General features: G+C 36.7%; 1 protein-coding gene across 4 annotated transcripts in view; it reads right to left on the bottom strand.

Annotated features, from left to right (window-relative positions):
* VRK2 (VRK serine/threonine kinase 2) overlaps positions 1 to 21873 on the bottom strand; it is a 120280-nt gene that overhangs the window by 27177 nt on the left and 71230 nt on the right. For all 4 annotated transcript variants that reach the window (XM_045077866.1, XM_045077863.1, XM_045077865.1 and 1 more), the window contains exon 8: positions 9346 to 9478. In XM_045077866.1, coding sequence (XP_044933801.1) covers positions 9346 to 9478 — 133 coding nt within the window. The remainder of the gene's footprint in view (positions 1 to 9345; positions 9479 to 21873) is intronic.

The raw sequence follows: 21873 nt of genomic DNA, 5'->3' as shown, positions 1-21873 counted from the left end.
ACCGAATGAACTACTGCTGATGAAATATGAAAAAGCCAAATGGGCAAACGTGTTTTGTTTGTTCAGCTGGATGAAAACTTAGACGCCTGGGCTTTTGGCCGCAGTCCACAGACAGGCAGTGACTTGTGGCTGTTGAAAGTAAGGGTCAGTTTCCTCGCCTCCTCCAACTTCATCCTTCCTTCGTCTGGCCTGTCACATGAACTTGATCTCCATGGCCTCTGACATGATCCAGACAACCCATAACCTGGCACCGACACTTTCTCAAAGAGCCAAGCAGTAAAACAAAGAAATAAATGTCTGCGGCTAAATTGCTAACATATGTTCCAGGAAGTCCATGGGGTCTGCACTGGTCACGCGGAGACCCTCGGAGTGCAGACTAAACATTGATGGCCTTTCCTGCTCCACTCCCGCAAGGAGCGCTGAAAGCTGGAAGAATATGACAAAACTGCCATCTAGTGTGCAGGATGGAAACACAGGTCTGCCTCAAAAGTCTGCAATTAAATGGGAAGTACGGGATAAAAAAACACCCACTGTTTTGGGGGCACAGCGTTCTTAAAATTTTAACCAATATTTTTAGATATAAATAGTGCTAAGCTGAAATTCTGGTCAAATAGCCTGAACAGAAAAATGTAACCGTGAGATGATGGTGTGCAGGGGTAGCTGGACATAGATCTAGAAGCCACACAGAGGCGTTCAGAATTCAAAATAGGATGGCTTTTCATCAAAAAATACAGAACATTTTCAGGCCACTGTAGATGCCATTTATATCAGACTATTAAGTGCTGTAGACTAATTTTATCATGATTCTTGTGTTTTTTCAAGGTGTCTTATTTGAAAAGATAGTGGAATCTAATGTAAAAGTCAAAATAGAACAACTATTATTGGAATAACAATTAAAGCATTAATGAGATCCCACCAAATGTAATAACCATTCCAAATTGTTCTAACACAATAGGCCGGTATTTACATTTCTGCCCTTACTTGAATGTTCGTCCATCTGTGGGGGGATATAAAATCATCTAAGTGCAATGTGTGGCTATTAAACCCGCTGTAAATAGGTATCCTATTTTATTATCTTTCATTAAATAAACTCTGAAAAGTCTCTCTGTAAACTTGGTTTTTAATTTAAAAAGTCACCTAAGAAGATGTGAGCACATCGTAACTACTTTTGGTTACCACACATGAGTTATTATAAAAGCAGAAGACAAGATTAGCCGTTCCACAGAGTCTATCCTAACTGCTATTAGAGTGTTGGATTATTAAAGGCCCTTCAATCTAGCAGAATGCTACAGTCCCAGGGGCACCGTCTGCTTTTCTCACAAGCTTCGACAATGTCCTAATGCAAGACTTGGCTCTCCTATTAAAATAAAAACACAGTCTCTACCATGCTGTTTGGTCCTGATTTCTTCAGTAATAAATCTCCCCCTAATAATGGAACGGCTCCATTTGCACAGATTTGTGCACAAGTTCCTTTTCGATTATGGCAATTCCTGATTGCCACCACTTAAAAAAAATTCACATCCTCTAATTTTCAAAAAAACAAACAAACAAAAAAAAAACAACAACAAAACAAAACATATTCTGGCACCTGTTTGGATGACATAGGCTACACACAAGAGATTCTTTGAGGAAAAATAATCAGAATTAAAATGGAATAAACCTTTCCAGTCACTTCCCCCCTCCTCCAACGGAGGGATGAACGGATATGAAGCTGTAAGTAATGACAAGTCATTTAGACTTCTGAAGCCAATCTTTCATAAACTGGTGTTCATCTGAAATAGCCCCTTGAGAGTTAACTTTACTTCACTATTATAGTTTGGCCTTATCTACTTAATATATATTATCACATTTTTCAACCTTTATTTTTTTTATTGCCCATATATATTGATAACTATGGTTAGGTAAATGTTTTACTACTATTTCCATTAAAATACATGTAATGCTAGAAAAAAAAAAAATCCTACAGTCACTCTTTCCCACCATTAAAGAGAGACCTCTCCCTGAAATTCCCTCCCAGAGAAACAAATTGCAAAGTTCTGTGTGTTTTAATGATGTTCAAATCCAAGACTCTACCAATGATTTAGTCTTCTTTCTATCTACTGTACAGAGAAGTCATCTTAATACCTGTTAAACTAATTAAAAATAAATATTCTAGATGGCAATATTAGCATCTCCGTTTATGTGTAATTAACACAATGAATTGATCATATACCTTTAATTGACTTTAAACTACATCCTCAAGACATAGATGATATGACAAAAAGGTAATAATTATAAAGCCAGGAATTGGGTATTTGGATATGTATTATACTAGTCGATTATTTCCTATGCATTTGAAAAAAAATTAAATAAAATGGTAAAAATTAAAAAATAAGGATTATATTTGAAGAGAATGATTAATATAGAGCTATAAAAATCCTTTTAGTTTGGAAGTTGAAATATATTATTAACTATTTTGTTTCTGTAGAATTTGGTCTCTGTTTAATTTATTATAATACATAAAGTTCTTCAGTTCAATTTGATAATTAATGTAATCATTAACAGTAGTATATTTTCACATAGATTTCCTAAAAAAAAATCAAACTCTTACTTATGATGGTACTGCTTAGAAATGTAGCATGATTTAGTTATTAATACTTTTCCCCTACACTCCCATGTTAGTTCTAAAACATAATTTAGCATCTAGCTTTTATTTAACTTATTAATGTGGAGCAAAGCAAATGACTCTTCACTGAAAGTCTGTTGTGTTCTCCATTGTTTAACAATTTCTAAATTACAAAGTACTGTCAAGAGTAACAAGAGCTTAAAAAAAAAAAGGCATGGGTGGGGACTTGAATTCTATCTCATTAGAAACCAGATTCCAGGAACAGAGGATACTAGAATGCTTAATTAAAATAAAAACAACTGACATGATTTATGGATTTATGGATCTGCTACTGTGCCAGACACTTTAACGCTTTTATATTATTTCATTTAATCATTCTAACAATAATATAAAGTACTATTTAAGCCTGTTGATAAATAAGAAAGTAGAAGCTCAGAGAAGTTAAGCAACTTGTTTAGAATCACGAAGCAAAAACTGACAGAGCTCTGCATTGTAATCCAGATCTCCATCTAACAATTACTTTGCCTCTCCCCTTAGTTTTAGCACCATTCAAACTGCATTACATAAACTACTTGTATAGTTAGGGGAGTACTTGAGGCAGGAATTTTAACTTAACACACCAAAAGACATATGGTTGTTTGGCAGGGAATAACCAAGGTCTGAGGTGCAGCACTAACAAGACTATCCATGCAACTGTCCTGTCACCACACGGTTTCTTTGACAAAGTTTCATTCTGGGCCACCTGGGTGGCTCAGTCCGTTAAGTGTCTGCCTTCCGCTCAGGTCATGATCCCAGGATCCCAGGATCCAGTCCCACATGGGCTCCCTGCTCAGTGGGGAGCCTGCTTCTCCCCTGCCTGCCGTTTCTGCTGCTTGTGCGCTCTCTCTCTCTCTCTGACAAAGAAACAAACAAACAAATATTAAAAAAACCAAAAACGAAAAAAAAACCCTATTTCATTCTGATAAAGAAGGGTGTCTGGTAAAACGTGACTTTATCCAGTGTTCAGAGGGTACACTGGATACCATCAGCTCAGCTGGTCAGAGAACAAGATAAGCTAACTGAGAGAATGGGTCTTTATTCTAAAGACAAACTGGAGTAAACATATCTGGGACCAGGTCACCAAATGGAATGCAACAGACATGGGGGGGGGAGAAGAAAGCATAAAGGTTAATCCCCAACTGGATCTGATTATTTGCCTAAAGTGTTTTCTGTTTAGTTTTATTTTTATATAGAGTAATATGAAGGATGAAGGAAAACGGGATTTGGTAGGAAATAATACAGTGAACTTGAAAACTTCTGCCTGAAGAAGACAGGACCGGAATGCTCGAAATACTAGTTTATACGCCCTGAAATGACCTAAGAAGGGAGAAAACGTCTGACTGAGATGCTCACCTGAAGAAGTGAACGGTGACTATGTGCAGAACAATTTAGTTTACTCTTCTATTCCCTACTAATAACTTATGTTACTATATTTTGTGACTTAAGATGTATAAAGAGCTGAAAAATTTCACGGTGGCCACGATTTATTACACTTTCAAAAAGGATATTAGGAAAACAGAATGCAATATGTCACATTTCAAATAAAACATTAAACTCAGGTCTCTCTTATTCTTTTAGTACCTTTAAAATTTTAAAACTTAGTTGTTCTCTTTTTTAATGAAACACTATTGTGTGAGGCTTAGGTATAGTTATTCAACAGAGCAAAGGTGTTTTTGTTTTGTCTTGTTTTGTTTACTTTTACTTTTATGTACCCATTCCGGCCCTCCCCTCCCCCACCATCTCCCCTCTGGTAAGCATCAGTTTGTTCTCTAGAGTTAAGAGTCTGTTTCCTGGTTTGCCTCTCTTTCTGGTTTTTTGTTTTTTGTTTTTTCCCTTAGCTTGTTTATTTTGTTTCTTAAATTCCACAAAGGTATCTTACATTTGGCCAACGTGCATTATTATCTCAACCAAATAGTTCAAGACCTATATTAAGGCTTTAAAAGTCATGGCTGACTTTCTAAAAATAGAAAGCAATGGTTTGCTATTAACAGGATTCAAGCTTGATCATTTACCTTAATATCATAATTGAAAAATGGGTTCCCTTTTTTGAATTATTGTTTGAGGAGATAAATATTGTGTAAACTACATCATTTCCTCAAGTTTGGTAACATGAAAATACACTCTCAGTTTATTTCACATATATTTTGTAAGCTGGAGTGCTAGATTAGAGTGAAAGGGAACTGTGCAAAAAATAACACAAGCCTTGGATTTCATCTACCGTAGCAATTGGCAAAAAAAAAAAAAAAAAAAAAGTATATATCTCTTTCCTTGATACTGAATATATTACACAAACAAATGGACATTTAAAATGCAATTTAGATATCATATTTTATGGTCATCAATGATGTCAAATTAAAACAGGTATTATACACTCAATGCAGAGGTCTGAAGTATTTAAAAAAGCTCAATATGTTAAATGCAGTATATCTCTAGAGAAATTAGGTATTGACTGCATGCCTCAGTGAGTAGAAAAATCTACAAAAATCCATACCACACATTGATCCAAATATTGCTTTTTAACATTACTAAGAATGTAACAAATTTTAAAATAGTACATTTGACACAGATATAATTCTCTTTAATTATCAGGCAACAAGCCCAAAATATGTCAATGTTTATACACGTTAGTTTTTATGAAGAAGAAAAAATTAATAATAGAAGAGAGAGATAAACCGAATGTATATGACTCTAATTTTACACTAAATGAAGCATTTCAGCCACTCAGAAAATACCTCTAGGTCATACAAGAGAATTGAGTCTGGAAGAATAACTGCAATTTTGAAAAGGCATACAGTCCCGGGGACGGTCGTTCCCCGATCTGGCCATCTCTATCTATCTCTATTCATACATTTTGGTTTGTAATGATACAAGCTGCCTTCCTTCTACATAAAGTTGAACTAGAAAATGCTAAGGGAAACTGGTGATTGGTACCTTCTACAACTCCTTCATTAGAAAAAACCAACTAACCCACAGAAGAATGAGAGTCGGCTCTGGTTTCTGAGTACGCACTACAGCAAGTAGGAGAGATGTGATAGGTGAATGGTCTCTGTTAAGTGGCTAATTCCTTAGTCAAGTCTTCCACTGAGTCTTAAATATTTCCCTGGGCCTGACCTGACATACAGCAACTGTGTTGACAACTGGAGGTTCTATTTCCTAGAGATAACTTGTTTTGCTCTTTATGTTTTCCTTCGCATTATCTTTCTCACTATTTATTTGATCTCCCAGCTGGACTGCTATAGAAAAGATTTTTCTGAGATTAAACTACATAGTGACTGTGCTGAAAGTAAACACGTGAATATTTATGAATCTGACCTTCTACATTTAACTACAGGATTTATGGCCCTGTTTATTCTGGTGTCTAGAAATGACTAAATGATTATTTCATTTCTAATAAATTCCTAAAGTAAAATGTTTTATTTTGGAAAGTTAAATGCAAAACGTTAGGAATGAATGGCATTCAAACATTTGAGGATATCAAACCCTTCACTTTATATATCAGACTGAGTCTGCATATAAAAACTTCAGCAAAGATACATATTTATATGTATTTATGTATGTACGTGTGTTTATGCACATGCATCTATGCACGTATGCGTATATAGTGGACCCTTAAAAACGCGAATGTAAATTGCCTGGGTCCACTTATATGCAGATTTTTTTTACAGCACTGTAAATGTATTTTCTCTTCCTTGTGATTTTCTTAGTAACATTTTCTTTCTCTAGCTTACTTTATTGTAAGAATACAGTATGTTATACATATAACAGAAAAAAAATATGTGCTAGGTGCCTGGGTGGCTCAGTTGGTTAAGCATCAGCGGGCAGCCTGCTTCTCTCTCCCCCTCGGCCTATAGCTCCCCGGTTTGTGCTCTGTCAAATGAGTAAATAAAATCTTTAAAAAAAAATGTGTTAATTGGCTGTTATCTGGTAAGGCTTCTGGTTATCAGTAGGCTATCAGTGGTTAAGTTTTGGGGGAGTCAAAAGTTATACATGGATTTTTTTTTTATTAAAGATTTTTATTTATTTTTTTGATAGAGATCACAAGTAGGCAGAAGGCAGGCAGAGGGGGGGGGGGAAGCAGGCTCCCCGCTGAGCAGAGAGCCCGATGTGGGGCTGGAGCCCAGGACCCTGAGATCATGACCTGAGCTGAAGGCAGAGGCTTAAACCACTGAGCCACCCAGGTGCCCCTATACATGGAATTTTAACTGTATGGGGAGTCAGCACCCCTAACCCTTGTTTTCTTCAAGGTTAACTGTATATATATGTATATCTATGTAGACATCTGTATCTACATATAGGTCTAAGTAGATAGAAATATACCTAGAAGTTTAGTGTAAATTCTATTTTAAATGAAGTAAGGGAATCTACTTTTTTTTTTAAAGATTTTATTTATTTATTTGACAGACAGAGATGCCAAGTAGGCAGAGAAGCAGGCAGACAGAGAGAAAAGCAGGCTCCCTGCTGAGCAGAGAGCCCGATTCGGGGCTCGATCCCAGGACCCTGCAATCATGACCTGAGCTGAAGGCAGAGGCTTTAACCCACTGAGCCACTAGGTGCCCGGGAATCTACTTTTTATAAGAATCCTGTGAAACCTTGATAAAAATGAATTATTCACTCCAGCATACAACTTTCTAGCAGATACCAAAAATATGTAATATAGGCACTTCCCTGAACTATCCTCCCAGGAAGTAATACCATCTTTCTACCATCATTCTCAGTTCAGTCTTCTCCCCAGAGACCTAGCATGGTGAAATCTACCCAACTCATCAACATGTGTTATTATTTAGGGAGGAAAAAAACTTAAATGGACTCCAGAATAAAAAACGGTTTAAATCGTTCTTGAAGACAGCACAATGAAAAGCCCTGAACAACGTAATGACTGTAGAAGACGTTTAGAATTACCATAGTCCAAACACTGATTCAACTAACATGTAACAATTCTACTTCCCATTCTGCAATCACAATTGTTTCTTAGCACTTTTAATATAATAGTTAATATCAGAGAGCTTCAGTATGAGAGCTATCAGTTATAGTAATAAGGGGCCCAACCATAAGTGAATGTCATTTAACATGCCTGAGCCAATGCTTAAGAATCTGTATGATGAATTTCCAGTTATACTGCAATGAAAAAAGTATTTCTGGGTTTTTGCAAATTCTTCCATACTAATAAATCTGGCTTTCACTTGGAATGAAAGAACTTTAAACTGAAAAAAAAATGTATCAGTAAGCATTCGACTCTTACATTTCTTATAATTAAAGCTATGTCCCATTTATATCTTTAAATGCTCACTGACTCATTAACAATGTAAATGGTGAAAAATTATACAATATTACTAAATTTCTTGTGATCATTACTTTTCCAACTCTCTTATTCTTGAAAAAAAAAAAATGTAGTGGTTCCCGTTACTCTGATAAGGAATATAAAGAGTAATTTTCACTTCAGAAAATTTAACCTATGATTCTTCCTGGAAGGAAGGTATGCAACTGACACACCTGTTTCACTTTTTCACTGGCTTACCTTACACTAGTGTGGGTTTTAACTGCTCTGGAAAATGATCAAGACCCCCCACATTATATGGCCGATGGTCCTTTTAATAGAAAAGGCAATAATATACAGTTGTTTGCACCAACTAAAATTCATCAGAAAGTATCAGTTTAGGGTAACAGTTCAACAGCCATTAACAAGTGCAAATGTGTAATTACCTTTTAGTGACACGGGGTCCTTTTGAAGCTGTTTTTAAATTATTTTTATGGTTTAGTATATTTGAAAATACTTATATAAATAAAGTTTACAAAGAATATAATTTTGAAAGGCAAACTTTTTCAATAATCACCATTTTTTTTTTACTAGCATAACATTAGAATTGACTTTTTGTCTTGCTGACAGAGCAACTAAGAAAGTACAGTTGCATTGACCATATTGATTGTGAACAAAGCAACCATCAGTGGGACTCTGCACCATATATTTTCAATATTGACCTCCTACTTCCTTTTCCATGGCTTTCTGGGTCGGCTATTGGATTTGGACTGCAGTGTAATAAACAGCTAAGGTTTAATTAATGGTAAATGAATACAAGACATAGGTTATGACTTTAACTAATTAGGGAATTGTTGAATTAAGTCTGCCTTGGAATGCAAGGCAGTACAATCAATATCCAATAAAAGGACTATGTATGTAATTTACCTGCAAATGTGTTTCCAATACCATCAAAGTGAGTTTAAATAAGTAAGATATATGAAAAGCGACTAGGAGAGATTTCCACAAGTTAACACTTTATAGTTTCAGAAGAGATTTCCTTATTGTTGAGAGATGGTATCTTCTAAAACTCTGATAAGGACCAGGTGAAAAACAGGAATAATTCTTCCCATGTGCACCTTTACCAAATCTGTAATACTAGTGACAGCATACAAATTCACTTGCTGACCTCCAAGTTTAACCTATACAAACTACTGATTTTCTGCCCCAAATCAGCATCAAGTTTTGCTTACTTGACACCCTGTTGCACCCTTCTCACTTTTCACAATCTCTGTCTCTTCCCTCTGGTAGAAGAAATATTCATTGACATACAGGAATTCACTACTTTCAATAAAAATCTTGGCAATGTTCTTACTCTTCAAACTGACTATGCAAAGGTCATTTCATGGGCCTTATTACTCTTTAATCATTTTTCCGAAATAAAATTAAGAAAAGAAGAAAAACCTACCTACTCCCTTGTGGGCATCCACGCTGGTAAACTCTAGTGTCCCATTATGGCCTTTTCTAGGATTTTCCTGATACTGTTTGTGGTTCCCATTGGGACAATATCTGTAGCAAAGTCCATAATCTGCAAGATAAACCTGGAAGACATGAACAGAGAAATGAGTAATGCTTTTGTCCTCTGAAAATATAACCTTTATAATTAAGTCTTAAGAAACTGATAGGTTCAGAACAGCCTCAGATCTACATTTTATTAAACCAAATGGTGCCTCAGGATAAAATATATACAACTGGGGGCCATAACAACTTTCCAGCTTAAATCCTTGTTCATCATGGGCATATCTTGTTTCTGAGTTGACTTAGATTTTAGTCCTTTTTATTTTACTCTAAATTCTCTTCCCTCTAGGTAGGCATCTAGACATCATAAACTACAATAGATTGTTTTTTTTTCCTTTTAAATCCATATTCATACAGCTTACAAGGCCTGCCTTTTCTTACAACCCCTCCCTTAAACATAAACATGTTTTAAGCAGAGAGGGGAGAGGAGAGCAAACAATCTAAAAACATAAACCTAATGTTATAGGAAACTCCATTAACAAGAAGTATAAAAACAGTGAACAGACTATAAGAGGTAATGACTCTTTAAAAACAACAACAACAACAACAAAAAACCACCATCATGTTGCCCGTATTTAAGATGGAACATCAATGCAGTACTTTTGGCCTTTCAGACCGATCCATATCATCACTGTTATCTTTGTAAGTCAGTCAGAATTGCAAGCCGGGTCTCCAAACAGAATATAGATTGTTAAAAGTCAGATGGCAATTCAAGTGAATTTTTCTCAGATTACTTTTGGAGAGAGAAAGAAGGGGGAGAAGTAGTTTTACAGATACAGCATGCCCTGAATAGGGAACTGACAGGACTAGACATTCATCCTCATGTGTAGCCAGAATAGAGTAGTTCCCAACTACATTACCAGGCTCCTTCCCAAAACAAAGCAGTTTAAAATTCTTAAATGTGTTGTTTCACATGTATTTCTTTAAAACAGGGGGACTGAGGCAACATATCCTGATACAGCTTCAAGACAACAGAGTATTGCAATACAACTTGTGCTTTAAAATATAATACCTATTAAAAGAAAATTTAGTGTTGAGTTTTAATCTAAGTTTTTGGTTTTATGATAGCCGAAGAAGGAGACAATTTGACCTTCAAAATATAAACAGCAGAGTTTTCTTCATTTGATGGAGAATATAGCTTGCTGGAGTGTCTGGAAACATGGTATTTCAGTTTTCTCTCCCTCGCCCACAGACACTATTTCTCAACATGGCCTCAGAAGTAACCGATCCCTCTGCCCTAAATAACTAGACTCCAGGATCAGATGTGTAACTGGTTGCTTGCTCTCACTATTTATCATGCACTCTATTTAGTTCAAGAACCAAACAGACTTCACTTTGCAAAGTAGATACCCTGCAAACATATATACTGGTAATTCAGCAAATGGAAACATTTTAAATACACTAGAGTAATTTACTACTATTTACTATAGGCAAACCATAAGAGACTCAACTCTAGGGAACAAATTGAGGGTTGCTGGAGGGGAAGAGGTTGGGGGATGGGGTAACTGGGTTACCTTAATTACATTAAGGGGGGCACTTAATGTAATGAGCACTGGGTGTTGTATGCAACTGATGAATCACTAAATTCTACCCCCAAAACTAATAATACTCTATATGTTCACTAAATTGAATTGAAATTAAAAAAAAATTTAATTAAAGAAAAAAAAAAGACCTATCAAGAAGTTTTTCAGGTAGTCATTAGTCACACACATACACACAAGTCAGACCTAAAACTTACGGAGTGCCTAATATGCTTCAGGTAGCATGCTAAGAGGTTAAAATTTTATAGGTAGGTACCATCACCTCCATTTTACTCCAGGACAAACTGAAGCTTAGTGAGATTATTTGATTTGTGTAATAAGGTGGAGGCAGAGTCTGACACCAGAGTCTTCACTCTCAATCACTGTCAAAGGGAAACTGCACTGGACAAGCTACACAGACAAGGAAGACTTTATTCAAAGCTACTGAATAAGAGAGAGAGACTGCTGCAACTGGGTGGGGAGTTTGAACTCAATTCTGCTAAAACAAAAAATGGGTAAGTTTTAAAGTGCAGGGGGTGAGGTAGTGAACTAACTGCAGGAGGTTAAAGGAAGGCTGGTCAGCGGGACTAGGGCTGTCCATGTTGTTAATTGATGTGTAGGTTCCCACCCTCTCTCAGAGTCAAGGGGATAAGGGCACAATCTTTCTTAATCACGACATTTTAAAGGGATGGGTCCCAGGTCTGTGACAAAGACATTCCTGGTTACAAAATGGACAAGAGGCTGGGAAAAGATTTACATCTCAGAGGCACAGAGAAAAAGCTTACAGTTTCATGTTTTCTAAGGTAAATGCTCTTAAAAAAAGGACAGGGTCCTATAATCCAAAGAAAATTACCTTAAGTTCAGTTAAGCTAAAGACAAGAAGCTAATAGTATAATAAAAAAAAAAAAAAACATATGCCAACCACTTGACTCAGAATACAGTAAGTAATTCATTTGAATATTGCTGCACTGGACACATGATAAAGATGCCTCTTTGAAATAATGATTTCATTTCCTTTGGATATACACCCAGAAGTGGATTCTTGGATCATGTGGTAGTTTTGTTTTTAATTTCTTGAGCAACCTCCATACTGTCTTCCACAGTGGCTGCACCAGTCTGCATTCTCGCCAACAGTGCACCAGGGTTCCCTTTGCTCCACATACTCCCCAATACTTGTTACCTCCTCTTTTTGGTAACAGCCTAACTGGTGTGAGTTGATACCACATTGTGGTTTTGATTTACATTTCTCTGATGATTTAGGGATGCAGAATACCTTTTTATATACCTGTTGGCCATTTGGATGTCTTCTTTGGAAAAGATGTCCATACAGGTCCTTTGCCCATTTTTTAGCTGGGTTGTTTTGGTTCATTTTTGTTATTGAGTTGCAGGAGTTCTTTGCATATTTTGGATACACCCTCATTGGATATGTGATTTATGAAAGTTTTCTCCCATTCCATAATTGCCTATTTTGTTGATGATCTCCTTCACTATACAGGTTTTTAATTTGATATAGTCCCACTTGTTGATTTTTGCTTTAGTTGCCCTTACTTTTCATATCAAATCCAAAAATCACTGGAAGACCAATGTCAAAGAGCTTCTCCCTGTTTTCTCCCAGAAGTTTTATGGTTTCAAATCTTATGTTCAAGTCTTTAATCCACTTGGAGTTAATTTTTGTGTATGGTGTAAGATATGGGCCCACTTTCATTCTTTTCCATTAGCTGTCCCATTTTCCCAACACCATTTAAGAGATCATCTTTTCCCTACATATATATATATATATATATATTCTCAGCTTCTTATCAAAGATTAATTGACCATATATGCAAGAGTTTATTTCCGGAGTCTCTATCCTGTTGCATTGATCTATGTATCTCTTCTTATGCTAATACCATACTGTTCTGATTACTGGAACTTTGTAACCCAGTTTGAGATCAGGAGGTGTAAGGCCTCCAACACTGTTCTTCCTTCTCAGGATGACTATGGCAATTCAGGATCTTTTGTGATTCCAAACAACTTTTAGAATTGTTTTTCTATTCCTGCGGAAAAAGGCCACTGGAAATTTGATAAGGACTAAATTGAGTCTATTGATTGCTCTGAATAGCATGGACCTTTTTACAATTTTAATTCTTCCAATCCATCAGCATGGAATTTCTATTTATCTAAGTCTTCTTCAGTTTTTTTTTTTTTTTTTCATTAGTGTTTTGTAGTTTTCAGCACATAGTTCTTTCATGTTCTTGGTTAAATTTATTCCCAAGTATTTTATTCTTTTTGATGTTATTATAAATGGGGTTATTTTAATTTCTCTTTCCAATAGCTCATTGTTAGTGTACAGAAACACAACTGATCATTGTATACTGATTTTGTATCCTGCAACTTTACTGAATTCATTTATTAGTTCTAATAGTTTTTTGGTGGAGTCTAGGGTTTTCTCTATATAATAGCACATCACCAACAGAGAAAAATTTTACTGCTTCCTTTCCTATGTGGATGACTTTATTTTTCTTGCCTAATTGCTCTGGGTAGGACTTCCAGTACTATATTTGTTCACTACTATACTTGTTCTGTGGCCTAACATATGATCTATTCTAGAGAATGTTCCATGTGTGCTTAAGAAGAATGTGTATTCTGTTGCGGTTGGATGGGATGACTTATATATGTCTGTTAGTCCCATCTGGTCTAACATGTAGTTTAAGCCCAATGTTTCCTCATTGATTTTCATCTGGATGATCTAGCCTTTGTTGAAAATGGGATACTGGAGCCCCATATTATTGTAGTGTTGTCTGTAGGTGGAGTCTACAATCTGTTAACATATGCTTTATATATTTGGTGCTCCAATATCAGGTGCATAATTATTGGTCTTAATAGAGAGCTGCAGGCAGAATTTAAATAATCATGGAATGCTATCAAACAGTGGTAGAACAAACAAATATCTATCCCACCACACCCAATATAACCTCCCCTGTTTTTTTAGTTTGTTTTTAATCTACTAGTGCAGCATCTGGCTTAAAATATTTATATTCTATGAGAACTGGATGAATTCTCTAATCAGTATTATAGATCTTGATGCACTAATGAAGAAATAAAAGAGTGACTGCATTTGGTAAGCAGAGATTTTGGTATATGGAAAGTCAATAATTTGTCCCAAGTAATCAAAATGTTGAGAAATTAATTTGATACGAATTAGGTCAAAGTGAGAATTTCTATGAAGATGCAGTAGTAGAAAAACACAGTCTAGAATGCTTTCAGAACAGTTCAAAAAAGAAAAAAAGGCTGGGAAATATTGACAAACAAGGTAAGGAGGGAAGGAAAGGAAGAAAATTTGTTGAGGTTCTACTTATGTGATAATCACTGGGCAAAGTACCTTTCACAAGTTATGCCATTAATTCCAGGCAACCTCCCAGCCAGGTAGTATTGGTCTCATTTACATATGAGGAAGCCAAACACCCCAGTAATTAAGTGCCTGTCTAAGTCATCGCTAATAAAGGATGAAAGCAGGATTCAGTCCCATGCCAATATAACATCAAGGTCCATGTTTTTTAATATTGTATAGAATTTGGGGTTCTGTCCATTTCTGAAATTTTGTTGAAGTCAAAAATAAGTTTAAGCAGAACTTCATCCACAATAAGGTTTGCAGTCTAGGTCCTATTTTTGTGTGTCCTTGAGCTAAGAATGATTTTTACATTTTTATAGGATTATAAAAAAAAAAAGAAAAGAAAGAAAAAAAAAGAATATGCAGCAGAGACCCATATGTGGCCCACAGAGCTCATAAAAGCCTAAAATATTTACTATCTGGGTCTTTACAGAAAAAGTTTGCCAACCTCTAATCTAAAATAAAACTTGCTTTCTAGTTAACTTTTTAAATATTATCTTTCTTTTTCCTGTGAAATAAAAAATAACTAGTTAATATTTTCCACTTGAAGTGTAAACATATATATACTATCCCTAGTTTAAGACAAACTTATAGGGGGAAACTGAAGAGAACCAAGATCAAGTAGGAAGTGATTATTTGCATTGTAATCATACTAAACATAGAAAAATGTAAGTATCTAGCTCCCTAATGCATTTTAGTTTTTTTTAAAGATATTATTTGTTTGAGAAAGGGAGAGGGCATGAACAGGGGTGAGGGGCAGAGGAAGAGAGAAGCAGACTCCCCACTGAGCAGGGAGCCCAATGCAAAACTCAGTCCCATGACCTTGAGATCATGACCTCAGCCAAAAGCAGATGCTTAACCAACTGAGCCACCCAGGAGCCCCTCCCTGATGCATTTTTAGTGACTTTCTTTTTAAGTGACTTTCCTGAATTTAGTAATCATTTCCTTTCTCCATCAGTAAAAGAAGAGCCCTGCTTGCCTCTCCTTACTCTAATTCCATAGATCTTTCTATTACACTGCATTACTTCTCACATTTCCACATGGTACTCATTTTCTTCTCATCTTTCTTAGATATTGTGTTTTATTCCAACTTCATGAGGTTGGTAGGGAAGAAGCATCATTATCCACTCTTAACAGATAAAAAAATAATGTGTTACACACAAATAATGCAAGTCACCCAATGCCAAGTACAGCTTCTTCAAAGTTTTATTGTTTTAGTGAATTGCTCAGGCTCTCCAACTTCCCCACTCCAAAAAACCTCACTAAATCTGAACTAAGGTTTACATGGACATTTGGCTTTGATATTTTACTACTGAAAAGGTAGTGTGGCAGCCACTGAGGTCCAGTCCCATCCAGAAAGAACTGACCTTTCACCTATGAAGACGGCAGTAATTTGATGACCTCGAGTGACAAGGGCCATCGGGAATAGCTATGGCATGTAAGCCAAGGCCACAGTCTTCCTAGGCCACACCTGCCAAACAATGATCACAGTGGGGGTACTGTGTGGCCATTGCTGCCCAAGGGGCTCTTCTAATGTACACTCTCTGCTCTGAGGCTTCTTGTCAGAACTCTATCACAGTTTGAGCTCTCCCAGCCCAATTCTTACTGTTCCCTTTCCACTCACAGGGGTCATATCAACATCCTACTCTCAAAGGTTCCCCTGTCCAATCTTGCTTTTTCTCTTTTTGTTTTTCATAGGTAACATAGTTGCTTCCCCGATTAAGGACTTGCACCCCTAATTCTATCTCAGCATTGGACCTCTGAGAATTGGATTTGGCACAGGTGGTCAGTAAATCAGCCTTCATTAAAAGCACTAACCAAATAATGATGAAAACAAGTTAGACTTTGATGTCCATGAAGAACACAACTTTCCTATACTGAACAGGACTGTCTCAGACATTCTTTCCCTTTTACCTAACCAGATCTGCACCCATATGTGCCACATTCTCAAGTTCTGCACTCCGTTAAACCTTTACTTCTCACTGCCTTCGTTTCCTAAGGTGGGAAGCTCTTACATTGCTTCGTTTTTCCAAATGGATGGGTAGAACTCGTGATTATAGAACACACTGTGATAGGTCCTCTTTGCCTTCTACCCCAGCCCTGCACTCACACTTCACAATTCCTGGGTTGACCACCTACCCTTGAATCCTATTCTGGTTCGGACATTCTTTTAACCACAAAGCAACTTATTGGGTTTTCATTTATGGTCCACACGGATTAACTAATTAAAAATGTATAGTTATTTAGCTTTTCTTTTCTTTTTATGGGGGGAGGAGGCAAAGGGAGAGAGAAGGAGAGAATCTTAAGCAGTTCTATGCCCAGCACAGAGCCCGATTCAGGGCTTGATCTCACTACCTTGAGATTAAGACCTGAGCCAAAATCAAGAGTTGAATGCTTAACTGACTGAGACACCCAGGTGCCCCTCGGTTTTCTTTTATTTAAGCCTTGGCTCCAGATTTATAGACTGCAAGCTCTGAGGGGACAAGCGGCCAGGATAATGTACACATTTTTGTATCCATGACAGTACCTACTCATAAGTCCTTCTGCACAGGCTTAAATAATTTTCTACTGATTTGACTTCATGGTAATAATTGGGAAAATTGAAGTAAATTCTTTCTCATAGCCACCTGAGTGCCAAGAATGATAAACCATTGAGAATCATACATTTACAAATAAAAGAAAAAAAAAGAATGCATATTTATTGAATGCTTGCCATGTGAAAGCATTAAGTGCTTAATAGAAGTCAAATCATTTAATCCTCATGACCTTAAAAGAAGGTTATTTTAAAATTTCTTAAGGTTGAGAAAATTGAATGAGAAAAGTTAGGTGCTCTGTGCAAAACAAACTTATATAGCAAGGGACAAAGTTGAAAGTGAACCTAAATCAGTCTGATCAGAGGATGAGTTTTTTCCATGCCTCACACAGAAAAAGGAAAGATGATATAAGCATATCTACAGATCCAAAGATAACATTTACTTTGAGAAAAGTATAGCAGATTTAAATTTAGTAGTATTTTAGAGCAAGGGGAATTTATTTCTAATTTAGGGGTTTAGACAAAGAAACATTTAAGTTGGGCCTTGACAAATATCTAAGATTTCCAAAAATGAAGACAGGAAAAAGAAGTAACCCAAGAAGGAAAACCAGAGAATAGGTCATTGTAGTTTGGAGGGCAGAGGTTATTGGAAATCTAACACAAACCAGAAAAACTGATTAGCAGAAAGCTTCTAAAGTCATGTTAAGAAGCTGGAACACAATTTTTGCATAAATCCAAGTCACCAAAGGTTTTTGGCAAGGAAAGGTATTATCAGTAGTGGCAGCTCCAAAACGAGGAAATAGAAGCAGAGAATCCAATTAAGAGAATGTAACAATAGTCCAGACAAAGGGCAATGGGAGGGCGGACTTGCTCACTGGTGAACGGTGAACGAAAGAAGGGAGACAAAGAAGAACCATGGTTCTTGGATACGAGGACCAATGACAACTCTAAAAATGGTGTGGCTGGCCACTAAGTGAGGATTCAGTGTATAAAGGAAACAGGTGGAAGAGGTGGTTTGGAAAGAAAACGATTTATTCATTTTTGTACCAAAAGCAAACTAGTTGATTGGTGGCTAACACCCTAACCCAACCAGTTCCTGCTTCTTTCAGTTTATGCAAAATTGAGTGACATGCTCATAACTGATGGAAAAAGCAAAGGACCTCTTCCCCATCAAGAGTCAAATCTGCTGCCTTCCTGCTCCCCAAGCAACCAGGAATCCTAAGCACCAAGCAGCCACAATGGCTCAAATGGAAGCATTTCTCAACACTTGGCGTGATGGACAGGGAAATATGTCAGCTAGAGAAAGAATGCAAGGGGTTATGGAGATGAGAGAGAAAAAAGCAAGACACAAGGTGAACAACTGGCCAGTGGGATGTAACCATCCACGAAATCACATTACTACTTTACCTCCATTTTGCAGGCTACTTATACATTAGAGATGTATATTCAGTCCCCAAAATGGGATTTACTCTTTAAGAACTTCAATTTTTGTCATACACTCTCATATCTTATTGTAATTTACACTATTTTATACAATTTTTTTAAAGATTTTATTTCTTTATTTGACAGATCACAAGTAGGCAGAGAGGCAGGCAGATAGGGAAGCAGGCTCCCTGCTGAGCAGAGAGCCCGATGTGGGGCTTGATCCCAGCACCCTGGGATAATGACCTGAGCCGAAGGCAGAGGCTTTCACCCACTGAGCCACACAGGCACCCCTAATTAAATCCTTTTCTTTAACACACCTTGTTGTATCAAGAAATATATCTGTTAAGTTCTCATTATCAGAGGCTGGTGGAAATTATACTCTGGAGGGAGACAGTCACTCTTCAGGACTTTTTAATTTTTTATTTTTATTATTTATTTATTTTTTAAAAAAGATTTTATTTATTAATTTGACAGAGAGAAATCACAAGTAGACAGAGAGGCAGCCAGAGAGAGAGAGAGAGGGAAGCAGGCTCCCTGCTGAGCAGATAGCCTGATGTGGGACTTGATCCCAGGACCCTGAGATCATGACCTGAGCCGAAGGCAGCGGCTTAACCCACTGAGCCACCCAGGCGCCCGTCAGGACTTTTTAAAATGGAAATTTAGAAAACATTTTGAAAACTCTAGCAAGAATGTACAGACTTACTCAGCAACTTTGAAGACTCTTTAAAAGAAGCTAGTATAAAAAAAAAAAAAAAAAAAAAAAAAAAAAAAGAAGCTAGTATTTATCTTATTGAATAAGGTATAATATTTCCCCATTCTATCTACAAGATACTATAACGTGAAAATCTTCGCAAGAAACTAAATGGTTACTAATGAAAATCACTATATGTCAGAAGAGGAGTAAAGCATGCGATGTGTAAGCAGTACGTTTATGTTCACAAACATCCCTCGCGTCTGTTAAAAACTTATATGCAACCTCACAGATGCTACTACAAGCTGATATAAATCTGTGCTTTTTATTCTTTTATTTTATAGCATTTTTTGTTTTTCAACTTCCCTACCTTGTTTTGCCAGTAACGTTGCATTCCCGCTATAGAGTCTAGACAAAATAGTATGAGTTTTAAAAGGTGCCAGCTTATTTTTCAAACATGATGCTTATTAGAATAAGCATGAAGATATATTTTGTTAAAACTGCAGTCTGACCTTATCTGAGCCGTAAAAAGGCTGCCATTTCTGTTTTCTGATGGATGCAACATGCAGTTTTTCTTAAGGGAAAAAAAATCTGTTTTAGGTGCTGGAGGGTTTTTCCCCCCCTCTTAGATCTCAAAACTACCTACTCGATTTCAAATCTTAAGTTTTATCTTGTTTTTTTTTTTTTTTTATACGTGATATTCATGGAGAGTAAGAGACTTAAAGATACATCTGTGGTTAACATACGAGGAAACGACAGAAGAGATGGGCCTCCTATCATGATGTCTTCAAGGCATCTACTGCTCCCTTGGGCTCAAGTCGATGGCTCCTTGAAATGATGCTGAAGATTCAAGGACCATAACCAAATACTGAGGTATTTAGCAGTATTCTAAATGTATTTGTGTTTTGAGCCCATGACCTGTTTTTCTATTCCAACCCAGTTCTTTTAGCAATATGTGAAAGCTTATTTGATCAAACAGGGCTATGACTTAATATGCTATCCAAACTTTTGGGGGAAATTCCTTCAACAGATCTTATGCTAGCAATTGCTTCTTTACTAAAAATGCCTTTCACCCACAAAAGAAAACCTTTCCAATTACAGTCTCTTTCCAATCTGTCCTGATACAAGTTCTCAAAAATTATATGAAAGAACCTATAATACACTTTCTAATTTCCAACATGATAACAAAGCACATAACTTGTGTCTGTCCTTATACAAAATAAATAGGCAATGGGAGAGGATAATCTGAATTGCATCCAATTTATGGTCTTCCTTTTTGTCTAAGTCAAATCGGAACTTGAGACTGATCAGCATGTTGGTAAACATTCTCAGAGTTTGGTGTATCTGTACATAGCAGATACTCACAAAATGTTAGCTGACAGAATTTGATGGCCATTGCTATAATCTTATAAATAGGTTCACCAAGTGGAAGTCACATCTACATAAAACACAGCTAACCAACATTCAAACTAGCTGTCCTGTTCCATATTAACCACACAGTTCACTGATTTCAGAGACGGCATTTGAGGTTTCCAGCACCAATGCCATTCATACACACACAGTTTTTTGTTTTTTGTTTTTGTTTTTTTTTTTAAAGAGAGAGAGAGGGAGGAGGAAGCAGGCTCCCTGGCCACCAGAGAGCCTGATGTGGGACTCGATCCCAGGACTCTGAGATCATGACCTGAGCTGAAGGCAGAGGCTTAAACCACTGAGCCACCCAGGCAGCCCACACACACAGTTTTTTAACAGCCCCTAGACAGGGGTACATCTTAACCCACCCAATTTATGCAGCTTAGTGAGTTGATTCAGAATCCAGAAATGCCATTTTCCCATACTAACTAACTAAAAAACAAACACACACACACCTTATATATATAGCCTTTTGTGACACAGGGTGCTCAAATATTCTTTGGTCATGTACGCATCTGGCCTTCAGAACTAGAAATGATATGACCAGTAGGCACTCAGTAGACACTTAATAAGCCTGTACTGATTATAGAAAAACACTAATTTTTTAACAGCATTAACTCTCTTGGGAGCCACCTTCTTGAGGATAGGTAATTTGCTAAATGGGCCATCCTATATTTACACTGCACATACACTCCTAAAATGTGAACTCTTTCCCTTATATAGAAAACAGACCCTGGATGTTCTGGTCCCTACAACTGGAGGGAAGTCTATCATTAACCTACACATCTGGGGAGAATGACACTTATTAAATCCAACTCATTACCATCTTCTTAATATCTAACCAGAACATCATCATGTCTAAAGAATTCCTGGAAAGCAAAGTAAGATATGGTTATCTTTTGTCATAAGTATTAAAATAATGAAATTATCATCTGGCTATTACTTACTGAGTGCTTGATATGTGCCACTTATTTGTCTAACTCTTTCACATGTTTGAATCACTTCTTCTCCCTCTGTGAGGGAGATACTATTATCCTTATTTTCAGATGTGGAAACAGAAACACAAGGTGAAATGATATGGCAAAGCAAACAGCTAGTAAGAGGCAAAACCAGGAAGGTTTTTGGAGCTCACTTCCTTAACTATTTTTATACTGAGTCTCTATTGAAAGTATGCAAATAGTTGCCATCTTTCTCCATTAAACCTTTTGCCTGGGATCAGGAGAAAGTAAACCACCCTTTTTTAATTTTAATTTTTTTAGAAGATTTTATTTATTTGAGAGGGAAAGGCCATAGAGAGAGAGGGAAAAGCAGGCCCCCGCTGAGCAGAACGCCTGACGTGGGGCTTGATCCTGGGACTCCAAGATCATGATCTTAGCTGAAGGCAGATGCTTAACCTGACTGAGCTACCTAGGTGCCCCCACAACCTTTTTTTTTTTTTTTTTAATATCTTCTAATTCCGAACGAGGACA

Source organism: Mustela putorius, unplaced genomic scaffold (genome assembly GCF_011764305.1).
Source record: "Mustela putorius furo isolate JIRA1106 unplaced genomic scaffold, ASM1176430v1.1 tig00000224_pilon_pilon_pilon, whole genome shotgun sequence".
Lineage (NCBI taxonomy): Eukaryota > Metazoa > Chordata > Mammalia > Carnivora > Mustelidae > Mustela > Mustela putorius.
Note: the sequence above shows the minus strand (reverse complement) of the source record. Positions and strands in the feature narration are given on the sequence as shown.